This window comes from Bombina bombina, chromosome 6 (assembly GCF_027579735.1).
Source record: "Bombina bombina isolate aBomBom1 chromosome 6, aBomBom1.pri, whole genome shotgun sequence".
In the NCBI taxonomy this organism is placed as follows: domain Eukaryota; kingdom Metazoa; phylum Chordata; class Amphibia; order Anura; family Bombinatoridae; genus Bombina; species Bombina bombina.
Genome location: NC_069504.1, coordinates 690,184,932 through 690,210,003, shown reverse-complemented (window position 1 = coordinate 690,210,003; position 25,072 = coordinate 690,184,932). Strand labels below are relative to the sequence as shown.

General features: G+C 40.3%; 1 protein-coding gene across 1 annotated transcript; it reads left to right on the top strand.

The window, feature by feature from the left end:
- The first annotated feature begins 15,546 nt into the window (after positions 1-15,546).
- LOC128663447 (interleukin-1 beta) lies at positions 15,547-24,565 on the top strand. The gene is made up of 7 exons (XM_053717775.1): positions 15,547-15,626; positions 15,733-15,784; positions 17,049-17,091; positions 19,089-19,233; positions 20,080-20,259; positions 21,726-21,862; positions 23,495-24,565. The coding sequence occupies exons 2-7, from the start codon at positions 15,759-15,761 to the stop codon at positions 23,711-23,713; spliced, it is 750 nt and encodes a 249-aa protein (XP_053573750.1). The 5' UTR covers positions 15,547-15,626; positions 15,733-15,758; the 3' UTR covers positions 23,714-24,565.
- Positions 24,566-25,072: the final 507 nt, after the last annotated feature.

Sequence of the window (25,072 nt, the reverse complement as noted above, 5' to 3'; positions counted from 1 at the left end):
TAGAGGGTGTTAATTCATGTGTGTCATATAAATAACACTGTGCTCATGCATGTGGAGTTCAGGTGAACCAGCTCTGATTGGCTAAAATGGATGTCTGTCAAAAGAACTGAAATAAGGGGGCAGTTTGCAGAGGATTAGATACAAGGTAATCACAGAGGTTAAAAGTATATTATTATAACTGTGTTGGTTGTGCATAACTAGGGAATGGGTAATAAAGGGATTATCTATCTTTTTAAACAATACAAATTCTGGTGTAGACTGTCCCTTTAACTACCTGCTTTACACAAGTATGGTAATTTAATGTGTACAATAAATATTTAGAAACTGACTTTAAAGGGACATTAAACACTAAATAAATGCTAGATAGAAAATGCATTCAAAGAAAATGTTAGTCTGAGAATAACATGTAGATTATTTTTTAAAGTTCCATTAGCTGTTTAAATATTGACAAAATAAGTGTAAAGTTTTAGTGTCTATAAAGCAATGGGAGCAGCCATGTTGCTGTGGCAAATTAGGTACAGTTATAAATAAGTCACTAGAGTGTGCAGACAATGGCTGTGTAGAATATAACAGTGTTCTGCACTTCCATTTCTAACAGAAACTGAAAAGCTCACAATTTCAGAGCCGAATTACAAGAAAGTTGACAAAATAAATAATGAAAGTATATTGCGAAGTTTATATATATATATATATATATATATATATATATATATATATATATATATATACACACACAAAAGCAGGGAACCAGCACTCTATTCACATCCAGCTGCCGGGGTGCGCTTACAAGCATTCAAATATCCGCACATCAAAGAAGGCACTCTCCGTTTAAATAAGCCGTTTATTAGTAAACGTTTTCGGGGTCTCCCCCGTCCTCAGACCACTTACAGGCATCAGTAGAATATCACCTTAAATACCTACTTACCCCCACCGTGAGACACCGCCATCAGACTCCCAGCTTCCGTGTAGCGCAACTGCGCATGCGCGCCCGGAACTAGGGAGAGCCAACGGGGACAAACTACAAAATAAAAGTGCAAAGTAAAAATCATAACAAAAACATATATTACTGCAGCAATCCTCCTATAACAAAGTAACTAAAATAAGTGCTGTGTTACATATTAGTATTTCTGCCTTTACCTAAGCACACTGTCACTTATATAGTATGATCTATATAAGTGACAGTGTGCTTAGGTAAAGGCAGAAATACTAATATGTAACACAGCACTTATTTTAGTTACTTTGTTATAGGAGGATTGCTGCACTAATATATGTTTTCGTTATGATTTTTACTTTGCACTTTTATTTTGTAGTTTGTCACCGTTGGCTCTCCCTAGTTCCGGGCGCGCATTCGCAGTTGCGCTACACGGAAGCTGGGAGTCTGATGGCGGTGTCTCACGGTGGGGGTAAGTAGGTATTTAAGGTGATATTCTACTGATGCCTGTAAGTGGTCTGAGGACGGGGGAGACCCCGAAAACGTTTACTAATAAACGGCTTATTTTAACGGAGAGTGCCTTCTTTGATGTGCGGATATATATATATAAATATATATATATATATATATATATATATATATATACTGTATATATATATATATATATATATATATATATATATATTTATATATATATATATATATATATATATATATATATATATATATACAAATTATCATTTTATATTACCATCTCAAAGTGTTTAATGCCCCTTAAGGGTCAAATCGCCATGACTTCATTCCCACCTTACCCAATAAAGACACAGACACATATTTGGAGGTATAAGACCGTGAAGCAAGGTCGCGTTTATTAAAACCAAACCAGGCAAACTCTAAACTTATTAACTTGAGAAGCTTAAGGCTTATCTATGGGTGGCGGCATCTGAGGCTAAACTATATTCTAAGCCTATCCATAATTTAGTATATATATATATATATACAACCAGCGTAGTGAGGTCACCGGCCCGGATTGGTTGTTGCAATGCTCCTGCCGAGCATTGCCCTTCAGAGGCTGGCATCATCCACAAGGGGTTTCTAGGTCAGCAGGCCCGCGGGGAGAGGCGTTACAAGCTGCGACTTGCAACATCATGCCCCTCCCATTAGCTCGACCACACCCTCGTGGAAACCATAAAAATTATTTGGCCGGGACCCCGCCACGCCGGCCGATAATTTCTACTCTTATGCTAGCAAATTGCTCCATACCCTTTAGGGTCATCATTTAGACGCAAGACGCACAACAAACGCCCATGATGTGAAGCCAAAAATTAACACTTTGGACTTAAGATCAGCTAGCCTGAGTAGGCATGCCCCTGCCAAAGTCCTAACAAAACCACCCTAATGGCAGCTGTTCCCTCAGTGCCGCCCCCCTTTCCTGCAACAAAATATCAAACATGTTAACCACAAGGGAGGGATGGGCGGGGAAAAAACCTTTCTCCAGCAGTTGCAGACAAGAAAGAGGAAGTGTTCCAGCATCCATGCACTTTTATAACAGGTAAGAGTCCCCACCCTACATATTGCAACAATTGTTGCAAACTCACACACTGCACAGCTTTACATTTCAGTCAGGCAGCATAACCCTTAAGACGTTACATGCACAAATATGCCTTTCACTACCATAAGGGTCAAATCACCATGACTTCATTCCCACCTTACCCAATAAAGACACAGACACATATTTGGAGGTATAAGACCGTGAAGCAAGGTCGCGTTTATTAAAACCAAACCAGGCAAACTCTAAACTTATTAACTTGAGAAGCTTAAGGCTTATCTATGGGTGGCGGCATCTGAGGCTAAACTATATTCTAAGCCTATCCATAATTTAGTATATATATATATATACAACCAGCGTAGTGAGGTCACCGGCCCGGATTGGTTGTTGCAATGCTCCTGCCGAGCATTGCCCTTCAGAGGCTGGCATCATCCACAAGGGGTTTCTAGGTCAGCAGGCCCGCGGGGAGAGGCGTTACAAGCTGCGACTTGCAACATCATGCCCCTCCCATTAGCTCGACCACACCCTCGCGGAAACCATAAAAATTATTTGGCCGGGACCCCGCCACAAGAGATACCACACCTGCCTCCCATAATGGAGCTCTTGCCGCCACACCTAGGGATAGCTAACTGACATGCCGCCTCAACGCGCCAGCTAGGTTAGCCAAAAATAGCTCTAACCCCTCTTCTGTTAAATGAACCCCGTCCGGCCTGTACAGCCGCTTGCAGTCCCCCAAAATGTTATCATGCCTGATTACAAAACCACCTTCCTCCACGATCAACCTCCCCACATCTCTGTTCAACTTCTTCCGAATACGGTAGGCTGAACGGTGTACTCTCACATGCCGCCACTGCAAGTGCGCAATCACATTTGACCAAGCCACTCGTACCCCCGGGAAACGCGCTTTCAGCCAACGTACATCTGATTGAATGATGTTCACCAACTCCAGCACAGGCAAACTCCCCACATCATTTCCACCCAGATGCAGCACTATCAATGAAGGCCGTCCCCAACGAAGGAAGGCCTCCTCCAGGCGACCTGGCAAATCACTCCACAACATTCCCCTTTTTCCCAGCCATCTAATTGAAACCGCATCTGGACGAAATCCCAGCTGCTGGCCGCCCGGGCGCTTCAAAGCGCGAATGGCCACCCAGTGAACGTACGAGTGGCCGACTATCCACGCCCTACACGGAGGGGCTCTTACACCTAAAATCAACAAAAATTTCCATTACTAAGTCCCCGTCCATTTTTAATACCCACCCCTCCCCTTTTTCAACTATCTACACTTTACTCTGAAGGGGTCTAATGTATGTCCTATATCGTTTGGAACTCCACCTTCCCAATTTCTTAATTTCACGCTCCGACGCCCCAGCCGCAGCTGCACTGGTGGCCGCTCCAATGCGAAAGGAGTGGGGAGCGATGAGCCCAGGGTCCAAGCCGACCCTCTTAGCTGCTTCCTCCAACACCCTCCGAAACTGGAATCTGGACAGGTTAGACCCATCCGCATGAATGAAAAACTGCCTTGAACTCCCTGGCCTTTTCACCGAAAAATCAGAAGCGAGCCGGACGGGGCAACACCCCACAGAGTCCTGCTGCTGTATGGATAACCATACGCCTTTCCTGTCTTGATCCGTCTTAGATCTAGGGATAAATAACAATAGCGCTTGCAAGTCAAACCTGACATGCTGCGCTTGGATACCACAACCTACCGCTGACCTGGTTGGACTAACTATCTCACCTACTCTCAGGGCCCCAAAGAAAGCAACCGCAAACGCCGCCCTAAACAGAGCAACCTCATACTCGTCTGCGCACACTTCTGGCAGTGCTGCCAATAAGGCCCCCAGCCGCTGAATTGTAATGGGCTCTCGCCGATCTGCCGACTTAGCCTCTATCCTACCCCAACCTTTCAATACCTGCCTAACCAGAAACGCATTCGTCCCATCCTGGATCCCCTTCCATTTAGCAAAAAAGGATAAGGCAGCTAGCCTTCCTTGCATGGATCCTTTTCTACAGCCACTTTCCTTCAAACACACCATCCACTCAAGCAACAAAGCTGGCGATCCGGATTCCACCGTAACGCCCTTACCCTTGAGGAAAGCTTCCCATTCGGCCCAGTACTTGCCGTAGGCCTTCCAAGTAGCAGGTGCCAGCGACGCCTGAACCATTGAAGTCAACACGTCCCCCCTTCCGCCACCTGCCAAAGAAAGGAAGGACAAGGAGTACCAACCTCTGCTGCCCTTGGTGCCAGCTTTCTGAATGCCTCCCATTGGCCTCGCGACAACGCGTCTGCCAATACATTATCGACCCCAGGCACATGCCGCGCCGTAAAGTCAATGTTGTGCTGCAAGCACCGCAGCACCACCCAACGAAGGTAACGCACCACAATAGGGGAAGAGGCTGAAAGATTGTTGATAGCAAACACGACGCTCAGATTATCGCACCAGAATATTACATTCTGGTTTGCTAATTGTCGCCCCCATAACTCAATGGCTACGAGAAATAGGGAACAATTCCAGGAGGGTAAGGTTTCTGGTCCATCCCCTCTCCATCCAGGCCACAGGCCACTCCCCGGCACTCCAGGCGCCGTTGAAGTAAGCCCCATAACCCTTTGCACCCGCCGCATCCGTGAACAGATGCAGAGCCTGGCTAGATGTCCTCACTTGCCTCCATAACAGGACCCCATTGAAATCCTTCAGGAACAACTCCCAGATTCTCAAGTCCTCCTTCATATCTGGAGACACTGCACATGACTTGCGGCTCCCGCTATCCCCTTTCAGAGGGCCCTCCAACCTCCTGTTGAATACTCTGCCCATCGGGATAACTTTGCATGCGAAATTGAGCAAACCCAGTAAAGACTGCAACTCCTTTATCGATAGCCGGTCAGCTGCCGTGGCCGAAGAAACCGCGGCCAGCATTCGAACCACCTTATCGTTTGGCAACCTGCACTGCCTTTCTAAAGTATCGATCTTGATACCCAGAAACGTCAGGCAAGTGCATGGCCCCTGGGTCTTGTCCTCTGCCAATGGGACCCCAAAATGCGCAAATAGTGTTCTCATCACCGACATGAGCCGCCCGCACTCGAGCGACCCAGCTCTGCCTATCAGCAGAAAATCGTCCAAGTAATGGGCTATAAGCCCACCCCGCGCTTCTGAAAACACCGCCCAGTGCAAGAATGTACTGAACATCTCGAAAAAGGCGCATGAGACCGAGCAACCCATTGGGAGACAACGATCCACATAGTAAGCACCCTCGAACCAGCACCCCATCAACCGAAAGGATGCCGGATGAATAGGCAACAAGCGGAAGGCCGACTCAATGTCAAGCTTTGCCAAGAGTGCCCCAACACCAGCCTGTTGCACCAAAACCATTGCTTGGTCAAACGACTGATAAAAAACTGAGCTAACCTCCGGGTTGATTGCGTCATTGACCGAATTACCTTTCGGGTATGATAAATGCTGAATCAACCGGAATTTCCCCGCTTCCTTCTTCGGCACAACCCCCAGTGGGGAAACCACCAAACCCTCCATGGGTGGCTCCCGAAAGGGGCCCACCATGCGACCTAAACTCAGTTCTTTGCCCAGTTTATCCCTCACTACGTCAGGGTAGTCATACGCTGACTTGAGGTTCCGCTTCTGACGCGCCCCGACTACCGGACCTACCACCGGAAAGAGGAAACCCTCCTGCAGTCCGGCCAGGAGGAGCTCCCCTGCCCTCCTGTCCGGGTATGCCCTGAGCCATGGCTCAAGGGCGGCCACCCTCAACGGCGTTGGTGCCCTTCGCCCCAGCAGCCCCTCTGCCGGCTCCGTGGCCCCCCGTCTCTTTCCGTCTAGCACATTCGGTCCCTGGGTGACCAGCTCCGCAGTATAATCCGCGTCATAAGACCGCCACACCCCTTCCTTATACGTCTTATGGACGAACTCGATAGTTTCCATGTATTTTAACACGTCAACCCGCAGCTCAGGCTTCGCCTCCACCAGGCAGGAAGCCAAAACTCTAAAACACGTGCGCCACTCGTCCATTGTCTCCGGTCTCTTGACCTTTTTTGGACCTGAGCCATCCTCGCTCCTCTCCTTGGCCTTATGGGCCTCCAGCGACAAATCGAAAATGTGCACATATTTGCCATCTCTAATTTTTTTGATCGTCTTAGCTTTAAGGTGAGAATGCAATGAGTGCACGGTGCAGGGGTAGGCATCTCCCTGCAGCGCCACTTTACTGTCTGCCACCGCCAAGCTCACAGCCCCTGGCCCTACCTGCTGACCAACACCCACTGAGCCCCCCATCTGTGCTCCCCCACCCGGAGCTAGCCTCGACTCCTGTCTCTGTTGCCCAGCTACCAACCTGCGAAGATATTTCAATACCCGTTTTTGAGGTTTAGACACTGGCCCTAAGGAGTCGTCACTCTCAGAGCCAGTGTCGCTAGATGACCCACCCGCACCCTCCCCCAGCACCCCACACAATGCAATCTCACCTGCTCCTGCCGCCGCCGGGGGAAGAGCCTCATGGCCTGGACCGGTCCTCTGAGTCACCTCTCGCCTAGCATCCTGGCAAACTACCACCACAGCATCCCCGCTAACCTGCGGAAACAAAACAGAATCGGGAGCACCAGGGATCAAGGAACGGGCACCACCCCCGCCCACTACAGAACTACTTTGCAGGCCACCCACCTGGACCCCGACTCCCAACTGCCCTGTTCCACCAGCCCCTGTGTTTCCAACCACTGACCCGTGTCCACCCGCCCTCCCTCTGCCCACATGACCAGGATCCACCCCCCCAGCGCTGACCTGAACTGTTTGCTGCTGCCCCCCCACCCCAGAAGAACCCGCGTGCGCCCCTTGGGCCAATATCGAGGCCAGCCTGAAAATTTCCCCCATCACATCCTGTTGTCCTCTCCCCAGAGGCTCATGCCCAACTTGCGGCCCACCAACCACCTGGTTACTGCCCACAGCAGGGCCAAACTCCGGCCCACCACTTCCACTCACACCCGGCATTGCCAAAGCTGCCAGGCCCTCCCCACCCCAGTGCCCCGCACCAACCGGTCCCCTAGTACCAAAATCCCCAAGGCCCGTGGAAGTCCCAGCCCGCGGCTCGGGCCCGCTAATTCCAGCACCCATATGCCTACCATGCGCCCCCACAAGTGTCTCCAACTGCCAAGTGCCTGACCCCACATGCCCCCTCACCGCCGCAGCCTGTCCGGTGCTGCCCCTCCCGGATCCCCGGGCTCCCGACTCACCTCCCGCGCCTCCATCCGTCGACCGAACTCCGCCACGCCCGAAACCGGAAATGCCCTCACACGCGCGGCGCCCGGAAGTGACGTCACTAGCGCGACTACCGGAAGCGACGTCACTCGCGCCTACCACCGACCGAAGGCCTCCACCGAGGGAAGAAGCCTTGCCCGCCGCTCCAGCCTGGACCACGCCGCCGACCGCCGGAACCCCCGCCGGACCACCGTGGACGATGCCGGACTGCTCCATACCCGCCGCGACGCCCGGACCCGCTCCCGCCAAAAGGGCCTGGATTAAGGCCACGACCGCCGCCCGTGCCGCCTCTGGGACAGGTAAGTTAGGTAAGTACCCGTCCCAAGGAGGGGCCGCAGACCCACCGGGGCCACCACTGACAGAGGGGGCACCCTGCAGGCCGTAATCTCCACCGCCTGAAGCCACCGGGGTAGGGGGGAACCCACTGGGCCACCAGGCGCGACCACGCGGTGTAGGCCCGAAGGCCCGCCACTCAAAGTTAGGCCCTCCTGCTCGCCCTGCGACACGCGGTGTAGGCCCGAAGGCCCCCCGCGCAAAGACAGGCCGTCACGCACGTCCTGCATGACTAGGCCCTCACGTTCCCGGGCGACTAGCGTCCCCGAAGGCCCAAAAACTGGCCCACTTACTGGCCCACGGCCCTGCGCCACGCGCCCCCGATCCGGGCCTACCCGCCCCGAACTAGGCCCCCCGCCAGACTCAAGCTGCCCGGCCCTAAACACCTCCGGGAGGCCGATCGAGCCAACCGGAGACCTTTCCAACCCCCCATCACCTCCGCCACCCCCTGAAACCAACCCCGAATCCTCCAGATCCTCCCCCTGGGACCCCGGGAAAAGGGAAGGGGAGGAAGACACACCCGAGGGCTCCCCAGAATCCCGGTAAGGGGTGAGGCCCACCCCCTGAGAAGGGCTAGGGCCTACTACCTCACTAACTAAACTGCCACCTCTCCCCCTCACAGATACTCGCCGTGTCACTGGCGAAGATTCCCTCATCCGCTTTGGAGGAACCGACTGACGCCTAGGCCGCACCATCTTGCCAGCAAAAACAGACAAAACCTTTCTCCAGCAGTTGCAGACAAGAAAGAGGAAGTGTTCCAGCATCCATGCACTTTTATAACAGGTAAGAGTCCCCACCCTACATATTGCAACAATTGTTGCAAACTCACACACTGCACAGCTTTACATTTCAGTCAGGCAGCATAACCCTTAAGACGTTACATGCACAAATAGGCCTTTCACTACCATTAATATCACCTCAGTTGTTTATCCCTGTGAGTTAATTTTTGCTGGACATTTTCAGATTAAACAATCCATCATGATGAAAATGTTTGCATCATTCTAACCCATGACACATATAATGAAAGTAAAATTATTAGGCAACACGTTTATTTGTCGACAAAACCAAAAAACAAAGCTACTTATATGCCAGCATTGTAATGAAAACATTATAAATATTACTAGTTATCCAGCATCTATAATGATGAAAATTCACTTTAAAGCACTAAATATAGTAAAACCATATATACTTTATGCTAGTTATAAAATAAAAGGACATCAAAGTGCCGAAATAAAATGCTATAGAGTGTTATGTGCTATCATTGCTTTGTTGCTTTGTTTATGGCTGCTGACTGGTGGCTACAGACATTTGCCTCATTGGCTGTGTGCAGTTATGGGCTACTAATACATTGCTGGTCTGAAACTATCTTTAACTAATTGTTTTACCCTTTTGCAGGTAAACAAATTAGAGCATTTTCTTCTTATACCTTTAAAACTGTTTTTGTGCAGCGTCTTTTACTTTAATACTTAGTATTAAAGGAACATAAAGCCAATTTTTTTTTCCAATTATGAATCAGAGAGATCATACAATTTTAAACAACATTCTGGTTTACTTCTGTTATCTTGTTTGCTTCATTATCTTGTTATCCTTTGTTGAAGAAGCAGCAATGCACTACTAGGAGTTAGTTAACACATTGGTTGAGCCAATAAGTTGATGCATATATTTACAGTCATCAATCAGCATCTCCCGAGCCTAACTGGGTCTGTTTTCTTTAGAAAAAAGGCGCTTGAGAGGTGACATGATTACTTTATATAAATATATTCAAGGCCCATATACAGAGATGGCAGAAGCTCTGTTTATTCCAAGAAAATTGTTTCTGACAAGAGGTCACAATTTAAGGTTAGAGGAAAGGAGATTTAATCTCCTGCAACGGAAATGTTTTTTCACTGTAAGAGCAATAAAATTGTGGAACTCATTACCAAAGGCGGTAGTGAATGCCAATACCATAGATACATTTAAAAATAGTCTGGATACATTTCTGTATATAAACAAAATTCATGGATATGATTGCTAGTATTAAATCGGTCACCTTTTAGTGGGGTTATTTAAGCTTAACGGAAGCTTTTTGTAAGTATTTTAGATTTGTATAGGTTGAACTCGAAGGACTTCGGTCTTTTTCAACCTTATCTACTATGTTACTATGTTACTACTAAGGTATACTATTTAACAAATTATATCAAGAGAATAAAGTAAATTAGATACTAGAATTAAGTTGGAAAGTTGTTTAAAAATCACATGCTCTATCTAAACTATCCCTTTGTATGTATGTATTGGGTACTTGTAAAGCATGGCTAATCACCTGTAAGGGTCTCAAAACGCTGCTCATTTTATCGACCTCTGAAGGTGAAAGGCTGAGTGGACCTTTGCGAGGGATTGAACCTGCAACCCTTGAGTTGCTACAGAGCTCAACCACAGTGCCTTAGCATGCTGAGCTATCTTTCCAGCCTGTTAAGTCCCTTTAAGTTAATAGTCTAGATAAACAGGGAGACAGATTTGCTCGTGCTCCGAACTGACAGAATGCAACTTAAATTTAGAAATTGTCTGCACTCTTATATCCCTAAGGGAGGGGGGGCAACAATGAGAAAATCTAAGTGCTATTATTGCAAGAAAACAAGTAAGTTGTTTGCTATTTTTTTACACAATCGGTTTCTTTTTATGTTTTCTTTGATTTAACATGCTTTGTTTTTTACCAAAGGAGCACTGCTTAATATAACTTTAAAGAGGTATTGCATACTTGGAGGCTGTAAGATACAATGTTTTATGCACATTAAAATAAATTTACTATATATTGTTTATTTTGCTTCACCCCTTGGTCTGAACATTAAGAAACAATACTTTTGTCAGATTCTGAGAAATAATAATGCATATGGCAAGCTTCACAAGTCTAACCCTGCTAAAAATTTGTCGATATTTAGCGTCATATATTTTTAGATAAGATAAGGAGGCAGAAACAATCACCTGAGGTTGCCATTTCCCTTGCTCAGATGAGAATTGCCTGGTATTTTGGGGCTGGACTGACCTTGTTAGGCGGGATCAGATGGAAATAATTTGGAAAAGATTTCCTCAGTGAAAAGCACAATTGGGCTAAAAGAAGTTACTCTCAGGTGGTAATCAGCCTATAGAACAAGCCATCGAACTGCTGCTGGGTCCTGGCAGACTGCTTTTCCTTCTGTATGTATTATTAGATAAGAAACTGCACACCAATGGAACTTTAGCCAGCCAAACGACAGTGGCTAGCCGTATATATTCCAGTAACAAGTCCTGAATGGCTCATTTAAATAGGCATACTGATACATCAGGTGTATCAGTAAACCTTGCATGATTAAGGGCGTGCGTGCCTGAAACGTCACACATTTACCTGCCTGTATGCTACAATAAATATTTGAATATACAGTGGATATAAAAAGTCTATACACCCCTGTTAAAATGTCAGGGTTCTGTAATGCATAAAAAAACGAGACAAAGACAAATCATTTCAGAACTTTTTCCACCTTTAATGTGACCTTTAAACTTTACAACTCAATTAAAAAACAAACTGAAATCTTTTAGGTGGAGGGAAGTAAACAAAAATAATAATAATATGGTTGCATAAACTAATACTTTGTTAAAGCACCTTTTGATTTTATTACAGCACTCAGTCTTTTTGGCTATGAGTCTATCAGCATGACACATCTTGACTTGGCAAGATTTGCCCACTCTTCTTTGCAAAAACACTCCACTCCAAATCTGTCAGATTGCGAGGGCATGTCCTGTACACAGCCCTCTTCAGATCACCCCACGGGTTTTCGATCGGATTCAGGTCTAGGCTCTTGCTGGGCTATTCCAAAACCTTAATCTTCTTCTGGTGAAGCCATTCCTTTGTTGATTTGGATGTATGCTTTGGGGCGTTGTCATGCTGAAAGATGAAGTTCCTCTTCATGCTCAGCTTTCTAGCAGAAGCCTGAAGGTTTTGTGCCAATATTTACTGATATTTGGAACTGTTCATAATTCCCTCTACCTTGACTAAGGCCCCAGTTCCAGCTGAAGAAAAACAGCCCCAAAGCATGATGCTGTCACCACCATGCTTCACTGTGGGTATGGAGTTATTTTGGTGATATGCAGTGTTGTTTTTGCGCCAAACATATCTTTTGGAATTATGGCCAAAAATTTCAACCTTGGTTTCATCAGACCATAACACCTTTTCCCACATGCTTTTGGGAGACTTCAGATGTGTTTTGCAAAATTTAGCTGGGCTTGGATGTTTTTCTTTGTAAGAAAAGGCTTCCATCTTGCCATTCTACCCCATAGCCCAGACATATGAATAATACAGGAGATTGTTGTCACATGTACCACACAGCCAGTACTTGCCAGATATTCCTGCATCCCCTTTAATGTTGATGCAGGTCTCTTGGCAGCCTCCCAGACCAGTTTTCTTCTCGTCTTTTCATCAATTTTGGAGGGACGTCTAGTTCTTGGTAATGTCACAGTTGCGCCATATTTTCTCCACTTGATGATGACTGTCTTCACTGTGTTCCATGGTATATCTAATGCCTTGGAAATTCTTTTGAACCCTTCTCCTGACTGATACCTTTTAACAATGAGATCCCTCTGATGCTTTGGAAGCTCTCTGCGGACCATGGCTTTTGCTGTAGTATGCGACTAAGAAAATGTCAGGAAAGACCTACTAGAACAGCTGAACTTTATTTGGGGTTAATCAGAGGCACTTTAAATGATGGCAGGTGTGTGAGGACTCTTATTTAACATGGTTTAGAATGTGATTGCTTAATTCTGAACACAGCTACAACCACATTATTATTTTTTTTTTTGTTTACTTCTCTCCACCTAGAAGTTTCAGTTTGTTTTTCAATTGAGTTGTACAGTTTATAGGTCACATTAAAGGTGGAAAAAGTTCTGAAATGATTTATCTTTGTTTCATTTCATTACATCACAGAAACCTGACATTTTAACAGGGGTGTGTAGACTTTTTATATCCACTGTATTATAGTGCTGTGGACATTGCACTTTTTGTATTGTACTTTGGGAGCTTATGTTGTGGCTCCAGTCCAGCGTGCACTATCCAGAAGGAAGTACCAGGTACTGAGCTGTATATGTAGTATCATTTAAATAAGGCAAGTGGTAGGTGAAGTTAGTGCATCAGTAAACACACTGTAAAAAAAAATCACATACAAATAAATTACAGACGTGATAATTCACATAGACTAAATTGTTAGAGCAAGTGTTTTTTTTTTTGCTTTACTGACACTATCTAAATAGTGGTTAAATACATAAGTAAAGTCCTGCTTGGAAGCGCCAAACATTGCAACTCCCAAGCAGTGAACCAAAGATGATTAGCAGCTGGGTGTGACTGACACTCCTGACTGGCATATCTGCTGTATTACGCTTGAGACCTGCAATGTTTGTGGCACCCAACCTGGGCTTTATCTTTATGTTTAACCCTCGAAGGTGAACCACATAATAATCTAGGTTCAAAAATGCAAAACCTATAATATTTAATTAATTATAGTATGCTCTTATAATTAGTATACTCCCTCCATAATATGTATGTTTATATTAATATACAAACTTTTCTTTTTAAAATGTAGGTTTGAAATATAAACTGGTTGACAATAAATGATAATTATTCCTCTCAACAACTAACACCAAGATTTAATACCTGTTGCAAGATTTAATACCTGTTCTTTGTATTTGAACATACTGACTACTTTGTTCATAAAGGTGATTAAAAATGCTTCATAAAGGTTAATGATAATACTCATTACCTTCTTCAGAGAGGTATCCAAGATATCCAAGAAACGTATGTGTGTGCATGTGTTTGTGTGTGTATATGTGTGTGTGTGTGTGCGTGCATTGGGTATGTGTCTGTGCATGTGTGTGTATGTGTGTGCAAAAAAAGGGGGTTAAATAAACTAGCGCTTAAGAGTTAATATCCCTTGCCCTATTCTCCTACTATCTACTTCCCAGATAGAAAGGTGTATAAAGTGAAAAAGTTATGGAGATTAGGCGCTTAATCTGCAAAAGGGATAAAGGTGTGTATGGAGGTCGTTAGCTAAATATGTAGAAAAAACTGGACCTTGGACAGAATAAGTGAAAAATTCTTCTACAATTTATTTTCAAAATAAAAACATGATAATACCAAGATAAAATAAATCACAATCCCTAAGTGTTGCAACACTATATCGATCAATTCATAAAATTTCTAAAATTCAGATATACATTTGTTTCATACACAAATAAAAGGATTTATCTGCTCTTTGTGGGGACACCATTTATAATCTTGCATTTAAATTGTTTTAACTAATTGTTAGTTTTTGCTACATATTTGTAATTTTAAAGCTGATGAAATATAGATATAAAATATCAAATAGAGACAAATATTATTAATTGTGTTGAAATAAAAGAATATATTCTATCTAAAATCTTTGAACAAAGGATACAAAAGAGCAGATAAATCCTTTTATTTGTGTATGAAACAAATGTATATCTGAATTTTAGAAATTTTATGAATTGATCGATATAGTGTTGCAACACTTAGGGATTGTGATTTATTTTATCTTGGTATTATCATGTTTTTATTTTGAAAATAAATTGTAGAAGAATTTTTCACTTATTCTGTCCAAGGTCCAGTTTTTTCTACATATTTAGCTAACGACCTCCATACACACCTTTATCCCTTTTGCAGATTAAGCGCCTAATCTCCATAACTTTTTCACTGTATGTGTGTGTGTGCATGTATTTGTGTGTGTATATGTGCATGTGTGCATGTGTTTGTGTGTGTGTGCATGCATGTGTGTGTGTGGGGTATTTGTCTGTGCATGTGTGTGTGTGCATGTATTTGTGTGTGTATATGTGCATGTGTGCATGTGTTTGTGTGTGCGCGCATGTGTGTGTGTGGGGGTATGTGTCTGTGCATGTGTGTGTATGTATGTATTTGTGTGTGTATATGTGCGTGTGTGATGTATGTGTGTGTGTGGGGGTATGTGTCTGTGCATGTGTGTGTGTGCATGCATGTGTGTGTGCATGTATTTGTGTGTGTATATGTATGTGTGTGTGCATGTGTGTGGGGGGTATGTGTGTGCTTTTGTGCGTGTGCAATTGTTTGTGTGTGCATGTGTTTGTGTGTGCATGTGTTTGTGTGTGCATGTGTATGTGTGTATGTATGTGTGTTTGTGTGGGTATGTGTAGGGTATGTGTGTGTGGGTATGTGTGTGAGGGGGGGTATGTGTGTTTGTTTGTGTGTGAGTGTGGGTGTGTCTGTGTGTAGCCTTATAAAGCAATACGTGTAATCAAGATACTCTGAAAAATTACAATTTTTTTTCACAGATTTGTAAAAATGACATGCGATTCTGTAAACTACATTTCTACATTTTTTATTTTTCCACTACAGTGAAATCCACAGTTTCACAAGCAGCAGGAAGTTATGACAACCACAGCGTGTATATATATATAGCCCGTTAGGAATAGGAGAAGCTCATTATTGGCAACAAAGAAATATTTAGCACTTCATCTCTCAAGGAGGATTAGCAACAGGAGAGCTTTTCAAATCAGATTAATATAACAGGTATTTCTCTAATTACTTCTACCATCTAGAAGCAACTTTTCAGAAAGATAACAAAGCAAGCTGAATTTTGGTATATGCTAACTTATTTTTCTCTTTTTGTGGATAGAAACAGCGGTGACAACAGTTACGGAAATGGATTCCATTCTAATACAATACAGGTATATTAAGCACTAATTAAGAAAAAATTGTAAACTAACTAAAATTAAACTTTTGTGGTTTTGACAGAGCATGTAATTTTAAGAGTCGTTTTAAATCTGTTAAAAGTATATCTAGAAGAGCAACAGCGCAATACTGGTGGCTATACACATATGCCTCTTGTCATTCTCTCACCAGCTGTTCTGGAACAGAGTTTAATGAAGTATTTAATCAGTTTGCAGAGGTATCAATCACAACCCTGTAGAAAAAGATTAATGATTTTCAACAGAAAAACACCATTTAAATTTATAGAGATTTTTTGTAGATAAATTATTTGATACATTTTTCTAAATGACTGGGATTAACCCCATAGTTAAATGCAATTATTATACTAATAATAAAATGCTTCAATCTATAAGCACATTTTTTTTTGTACTTTTATGCCTCTTTATAACAATTATAATAATAATTATAAAGCTATGGGAGTTTTCCCCATTAGAATGCAGGTATATATATTGCATTTACTGATAGCCTCTTGAACAGTTTTTTGCATGATTTTTGGATTTATCTAAATGAACAGCTTTCATCGACTTGCATATGCTTAGTTCACATCATTCTAAAGATAGTTCTTTCCTTATTTAATAAATAAAAAATATTCCTATTTTGTAAACCATGAAAAATGTACACATCAGATTATTAATTTTTAAAAAACTAAGTACTATAATACATTTTGTATATGGAAGAGTGAAAATGGTTGAGTTTAATTTCTCTTTTAAGTGAAAAAAAACCCAGCCTTAGGCAATCATCAGTACTGACTTACAGGCTCACACAAACTACATTTATGTATATCTCTCTCAATAACCAGCTCAAACCATCTATAATTAACAAAGCCTAGGTAGTTGATTTTTTTTATTGTGTGCTGAAGACAGTATTCAGTTTAACCTTTTAAAGCCGTTATGCCGTTCCATTCCGTCATAATTAGACTGGGCTTTAAAGCCGTTATGACGGAATGGAACGTCATAACTAACGGCTGTCCTGAAGCCTTCTGTGCTTCAGGGATTTAATCGCGGTCTGGAGGGCGTTCCTAGGATTGTAGGGACGCCCCCCAGATGCGATCCAATAATTGAAATCTCGCGATCGTATGCACGATCGCGTAGTTTCAATTTGTCTACATCGGAACAGTTGTTCCGATGTAGGCACTTTAACCCTGTCACGAAAGGGTTAACATGTTGTAATTATTATTTTCTTGCACAATGTAAACATTTATTCGTATCTTTGTATCTTTAGGGAGAACGAAGATGAATGTTACAAAGAAGACTTTGAAATTAAGGTAATTTCAATAACAATAGTCAACATAAAAAGAATAAGATGGACATTTACAAATAATTATAATAATAATAATAATATGTATGTAATGATAGATTCTCAGCAGGAATTTCACCCTGATGACAATATTGTTGCTACCACAGTATAGTACAGTTGCAATATTGAAATATCTATCATATCACCCTGGGTATAACATGTCCACAACAATATAATCTGTGCTGCTAACCCCTTGGGTTCCAAAGATAGCTGGAATATTTCACAATATGTTGCAGTTTTATCTGCCATACAAAGATTAAACCTTAACGCTATCTCTAATTAACTCTAACCGAAACTGGCACAAATAAATAAACTCACTGCACTATAATATTTTAGCTATCATAACAATATTGTTTGACAATGTGTTGTAAGCCTTTTTGGCATGCAAAGGGTTAACTCTAACCCTAGTTCAAACCTAACCCAAGTTTTATTCCTAACCCCACCATTAACCTTAATACTAATCTCAGACCTAACCCTAGTCTTACTCCTAACTCCACCATTAAACCTAATACTAATTCCAGACCTAACCCTAGTCTTGCCCCGAACCCAACCATTAAACCTAATACTTATGCCAGACCTAACCCTAGTTTTATTCTTAACCCCACCATTAAACCTAATACTAATGCCAGACCTAACCCTAACCCCTAACCCCACCATTAAACCTAATACTTATGCCAGACCTAACCTTAGTTTTATTCCTAACCCCACCATTAAACCTAACCCTAATGCCAGAGCTAACCCTAATATTATTCCTATCTCCACCATTAAACCTAATACTAATGCCAGACCTAAACCTAGTCTTATTTCTATCTCCACCATTAAACCTAATACTAATGCCAGACATAACCCTACTATTATTCCTATCTCCACCATTAAACCTAATACTAATGCCAGACCTTAACCTAGTCTTATTTCTATCTCCACTATTAAACCTAATACTAATGCCAGACCTAAACCTAGTGTTATTTCTATCTCCACCATTAAACCTAATACTAATGCCAGACATAACCCTACTATTATTCCTATCTCCACCATTAAACCTAATACTAATGCCAGACCTAAACCTAGTCTTATTTCTATCTCCACCATTAAACCTAATACTAATGCCAGACATAACCCTACTATTATTCCTATCTCCACCATTAAACCTAATACTAATGCCAGACCTTAACCTAGTCTTATTTATATCTCCACTTTTAAACCTAATACTAATGCCAGACCTTAACCTAGTCTTATTTCTATCTCCACTATTAAACCTAATAATAATGCCAGACCTAAACCTAGTCTTATTTCTATCTCCACTATTAAACCTAATAATAATGCCAGACCTAAACCTAGTCTTATTTCTATCTCCACCATTAAACCTATTACTAATGCCAGACCTAACCCTAGTATTATTCCTTTCTACACCATTAAACCTAATACTAATGCCAGACCTAACCCTAGTATTACTCCTACACCCACCATTAAAACTAATACTTATGCCAGACCTAACCCTAGTATTACTCCTAAATTCACCATTAAACCTAATACGTATGCCAGACCTAACCCTAGTCTTATTCCTATCTCCACCATTAAACCTAATACCAATGCCAGACCTAATCCTGGTATTACTCCTAAATCCACCATTAAAACTAATACTTATGCCAGACCTAACCCTAGTATTACTCCTAACCCCACCATTAACCCTATCTCTAATGCCAGGGCTAACCCTAGTCTTATTCCTAACCCTACCATTACCCTAACCCTAATGCCAGAGCTAACCCTAGTCTTATTCCTAATCCCACCATTAAACTTATCTCTAATGCCAGACCTAACCCTAGTCTTATTTCGAACCCCACCATTAACCCTAACTCTAATGCCAGAGCTAACCATAGTCTTATTCCTAACCCCTACCATTAACCCTAACCCTAATGCCAGAGCTAAACTTAGCCTTATTAAAATGTTGTGTTTTTATTTCCCCAGAACTCCAGGCAAGAGTCTCCGTATTCATTTAGAAAGACAGTAGTGCTTGTGATGGTTGTGGAGAAATGGAAAAGGGAAGCAGAAAGAAGTAAAGAATTTTCTGACTTCGATTTACTAGATCTATTGAATACCATCTGTATAGAAGGTGAGTGGCATTTGCATCCTTCTTCATTTATTTGTGGTTTTATGTCAGTACAACAGTGAACTAAATATATACTGGAGATATATACTCTACTGCTACAGAATAGATCAAGTGCACTGTGGTTATACATCTGTAAATGAATATACAACACAACATTATGTATGTTTCTAAAGCTTATAATTTACTAAAATTCCTTAATGGCTCACAAATATTAGTAGCAGTGTTGTATTATGTTTTTTTGTGCTGCCCTAGGCATTGGGAAGTCATTGGACCCACTCCCCACCTAATTTTAGCTCATAATTAAAGGGAAAGTAAATACCCTTAGATTTTAATATAAAATATTTATCTATGCAGGTTTGTAATATACTTTCTCTATGTATTTGCCATTTTTAATGTAATTTATCTCTGAATATTGTGGCTTTTCTTAGTCTTAGAAAATAAAAAACACACCGTCGACTTCCCCATATATTTCCCTAGTTGGCTTTAACTGATAACAGCTGCCAAACAATTAACTTGATATGAAAAATATGACTGTGGCTAGCCCAGCTGCAGACGCAAGCCCAGACTGAATCCTCCAAATGAGGCAAGTGGTAGGTTGAGTTTGGCTATTGAAAAATAATTGCAGCAAACAAGATGTTTATTTGTTTTTTAAAGAATGTTAATACATGGCTGATATGTGTGTAATTATAGTGTATTTACTGCTTCACAGATACTTCACACAATCAGAGTAGAGAATTGTTAATATTTATTATGTTTAAATTATATGAAGAAAATATGTTTTCCAACTATATTATTTACTCAGGAAAACATCACAAAACTAAAAAAGTATTTTTCCATTTTTTTATATAGAGGATATTTCTTACAATAAGACTGAGTTTACGTTTTCATCTGGATCTGCATATCGATACTTTACATCAGTGGATTACAGGATAAAAGATTCCTCAAATAAGTCCCTGGCTTTGCAAGATTTTCATGGGAATGCCAAACTCGTGGCTTTGTATTTACAAGGAATTAATACTCAACGAGAAGGTACAAGAACAACTATTTTATAAACTGTTCAAATAGAATGTATCTGTATCTGCAGTTTGGAGTGCTATGAAAAAATAAATGTGTGGCACAAAGAAAAATATAAAACTTACACCATATTTATAACTGTTACGGAACTTATTTAAAGGGAAATTAAACTTTTGTTTGTGGTTTATAACTAGTTTACATTTTTAAACAACTCCAATTTACTTCTAGTATCACTTTTGCTTTGTTATCTTGGTATCCTTTATTGAATGAGTAGCAATGTCTTACTGGGATCCGGCTTAATGCATTGATAAGTCAATGAAAAGGGGCATATATGTGCAGCCTCCAATCAGTAACTAGCTCCCGGCCTAGGTGTGCTTTTCAACAAAGGATACCCAGTGTACAAAACAAATTACAAAATTAGAGGTAAACTGAAATCTATTTAAAATTGTATGCGCTATATAAATGGGGGGAAAATGGGTTTAATGTCCCTTTAAGCATCCATTTTTTATGATCAAAACTGAAATGTGCATTACAGTTTTGCATAGAAGCATTTTTGCAATATAATTGTATAAAAGTTATTAATTTTTAATGGGCATACGTGCATATGCTGAGTTTTCCCAATTTACCTGCATTCTTGTCAGAGGTCAGAGGTGTATATTGTTTCAGTGAAAGCTCAGCTTGCATTATACAAACCACCGCTGGCTCTTTAAGCAGGTGTGGTGTGTGAACAAACGGGCACTGTGCACTTACAGCATATGTACATATTTCCTCTGGAAACAACAAGCAACTAGAAGCATTTTTGTTAACACAAGTGTAATGTAAAAATGCTTCTGTTAAAAATTTAAATTGCAAATATACAGCAGGTCAACAGAAGACAAAAATAAAAGATATTCTATGTATAAAAAATACAATAACAACAAAATTACTTTATTTTACCTTTAGTATTATATTGATGATCTTTTAATTGAAAATATTTACTAGATTATAACATATTTGCCATGATAGAAACCTTCAAATATATGAAGGGACTTAAAATAGAAGCTGAAAGCATTTTTCACAAAAAAATAAATGCCAAAACAAGGGGTCACGATCTAAAGATAGAGGGTAGCAGATTCAGGAGAAATGTGAGAAAGCATTTTTTACAGAAAGGGTAGTGGATTCATGGAATAAACTTCCATTTAAGTTGGTAAACACAAAGACTGTAAAGGAATTCAAAAATGCCTGGGACATGCATAAGGCTATCCTAAGGAAAAGTAACATGTAATATGGGTAGACTTGATGGGCCTTTTTGGTTCTTATCTACCGTCAAATTCTATGTTTCTATGTTTCTATATTTAATAGCTTAATATAACTAATTTGTAACAATGCAAAGATATCCATTTTGTGTTGATATTTTGATTTAAACATTTACAAAGTATAATTATATATATATTCTGTACTAATTTGCTGACTTTATGACTTGACTTATTTTTTTATTCCAGAGAAAATAAAGATGGCATTTTACACTGCAAGAAGTATAAATAAAGCCACAAAACAGCCAGTTGCTTTGGGGTTAAAGGAACGTAATCTTTACCTGTCATGTGTCTCTACAGAAAATGGTCCTGAACTGTGTTTAGAGGTAAGTTTTCAAAATTCATAAATCACTTTTGATTTTTTTCACGAATACATAGTCAAAATGTTCATTTGAATTAGTTGAAATATGCATTAGTGTTAAAAATAAATGGTCAACTTTGTCCGCTTACAAAAGCGATATAAAGCACAAGAAGCTATCAAAAAAACATTTCACCCAGTAAATCCCACACTCTCTATACAAAGTATGATTGGGATTATTTTAGTTTGATATAGGCATTAGCCTATAAACTGTTTCATTTCTCTCTTTTCTGTATACCTCAACAACAAAACATTTTTTTTTCTTCCTTTTTTTAAAAAAAAGGAAGAGAAATCTGGCTTATCTTCAATTTGTTCATATTTCAAGGAAAAAAAACAAAAATAGTGCAGGAGATTTCTTATGCCCTCATTTCCTAGGGTAACTTTTTTTTTCTTTCTTTCTTCTGTCTAGAAAGAGGTTAAGAGTATTTATATTCTATTGTTTGTGTATGTATTTATGTAGATAGATAGACAGGCAGATATTGCTAGATAGATAGATAGATAGATAGATAGATAGATAGATAGATAGATAGATAGATAGATAGATCAATAGATGATGATAGATAGATAGATTTTAACATACACTTGTAAGTATTTTATAGAGTTAAATTAATTATTTTCGCTGTTATTTTATGTCAACTGGCTCCCCTTCACTTGTTCTATTTTAGTTTGCTTGACACATTGTAGCATTAAATGGACATTAAAAACCTCTTGTTTTTGTAGAAAAAATGTGTGTGTTCCTAGAGATGAAAAAGAAAATTCTGTAATCATCATATGCTGCAAATGAAATTTGCCATTTGCAACTTTTTGAAAACCTAGGATCCAGATTTTGCTTTCTGGCCTTTCTCGGGAGCATGGGACAAAGCACAATTTTTACACAAATGCAAGGGATGCTATGTTCCTTTAAAGTACAAAGTACACCTCCATTTCCCTCCTCTCACACAGACTATTTTGGCAAGTCACTGAGAGCAGAGAGCATAAACTATACACCCCTTGCATGAGTGCCCTATGCAATCACCTTGTCTGCCTAATGTGTTTATGTTAAAGGGACAGTGTACTTGAGAATTTTTATTGTTTAAAAAGATAATCTTTTTATTACCCATTTCCTAGTTTTGCATAGCCAACACTGTTATATTAATACACATTCTACCTTGTTTCTAAGCCTCTGCAGACTGCCCCCTTATCTTAGTTCTTTTGACAGACATGAATTTTAGCCAATCAGTGCTGACTATTAAATAGCTCCACTGGAGTGAGCACAATGTTATCTATATGACACACATGAAAGCATTGTCTAACTGTCAAAAACTCAGTCAAAATGCACTGAGATAAAAAGGACAGTTCAACGGCTTATCAATTAGCATATGAGACTACCTAGGTTTAACTTTCCACAAAGAATACCAAGAGAGCAAAGCTAATTTGATGATAAAAGTAAATTGGAAATTTATTTAAAATTGCTTGCCCTATTGGAATAATGAAAGGTTAATTTAGACCTTTTAAGCAAATTATAGAGCTTGATTTTAAAAGATTGAATAAGGGGTTTATTTGAAAGTTTGTTTGTTTTCTTGAATCAAAATTAAACTGTTAATATGTTTAATTCCCACAGGAGGTCAGGGATGTCCGAAAAATCAGCAGTAGCGAGTTGCAACGTTTTGTTTTTCTGAGGTATGAAAACAGTCCAAATAGTTCAACCAAGTCTAGTTTTGAGTCTGCTGCTTTCCCTGGCTGGTACATAAGCACATCTCAACATGAGAATGAGATTCTCCAAATGGCTCGTCAAGAAGATCAAAAATCCCTCCATGAATTCAATCTTATTAAGTGTTAAATACATGTAATGCCATGTCTACAACCAAAATATCTGCATGTATGTACTAAGTACAACATAGAGTCAAACATGCTGTTCAGTTTCTATTGTCTGCAATTGTTAAATACATGAAAAGTGATAAATTAAATCCAAGAAATGAATAATTCAGCTGAGAAACGATGTTACAGCATTTATTCTAAAAATATAGACTTTCATAAAGTTAACATTTCTCTGATAGAGAGCGTACATTTATTATAATAAAATGTTATTTTTGTTATTCTTTTTAATCATATTTGTATTTTTGTGTATTTATATTTCAGATCATTATGTTTTTTTGTGCATATTGTTGATGAAAAATGTTTTATAAAATATTTAATTAGCATTGCAAATGAGTTGAATGTTTGAAGGGATATGAAACCAAAACATTTTCTTTTGTGATTCAGACCGAGCAGACCATTTTTAAAAAGTTTCCAGTTTACTTCTTTTATCAAATTTAGTTTGTTCCTATTATATTCTGTGTTGAAGAGATACCTAGGTAAGTGTCTGGAGCACTACATGACAGGAAATAGTGCTACCATATAGTGCTCTTGCAAATGGTTAAAGGGTACTGAACCCAAAATTTTTCTTTCATGATTCAGATAGAGAACGCAATTTTAAGCAACTTTCTAGTTTACTCCTATTATCAATTTTTCTTCATTCTCTTGCTATCTTTATTTGAAAAGCAAGAATTTAAGTTTAGAAGCCAGCCCATTTTTGGTTCACAACATGGGTTGTCCTTGCTGATAGGACAGCACCAATAAACAAGTGCTGTCCAGGGTCCAGAATCAAAAATTGGCTGGCTCCTTAGCTTAAATGCCTTATTTTTCAAATAAAGAAAGCAAGAGAACGAAGAAAAATTGATAATGGGAGTAAGCTAGAAAGTTGCTTAAAATTGCATGCTCTATCTGAATCATGAAAGAAAAAATTTGGGTTTAGTGTCCCTTTAATATTATTGCAAAACTGCTGCCATGTAGTGATACAGAAATGGGCCGCCTCCTAAGCATATGTCCCTGCTTTTCAACAAAAGATACCAATAGAACAAAGAACATTTGATAATAGAAGTAAATTAGAAAGTTATTTAAAATTGCATGCTCTATCTGAATCATGAAACAAAAAATGTGGGTTTCATATATCTTTAAGAGGGACATTGATAGATATATTAGAATGGCAATGCAAATAATTAGCTAATTGTAGCTTAACTGACACTATTTGTTTCTTTAAAAAATATGCAGGTTACAAATGATGCAAGAATGTAACAAATGTAAATTCAAAACACTGTTTATTATTAAAGTACATAAAATAAAAAAATTAAAAATATTTGTCTATGCTTTTCTTAACAAA

What these genes read in the sequence shown, in the direction of transcription:
- LOC128663447 (XM_053717775.1), top strand. Translation starts at nt 15,759, where the DNA reads ATGGATTCCATTCTAATACAATACAG. An exon ending in TCCATTCTAATACAATACAG is followed by an intron (nt 15,785 to 17,048) that starts GTATATTAAGCA and finishes TTGTATCTTTAG; the next exon opens with GGAGAACGAAGATGAATGTT. An exon ending in AATTAATACTCAACGAGAAG is followed by an intron (nt 20,260 to 21,725) that starts GTACAAGAACAA and finishes TTTTTATTCCAG; the next exon opens with AGAAAATAAAGATGGCATTT.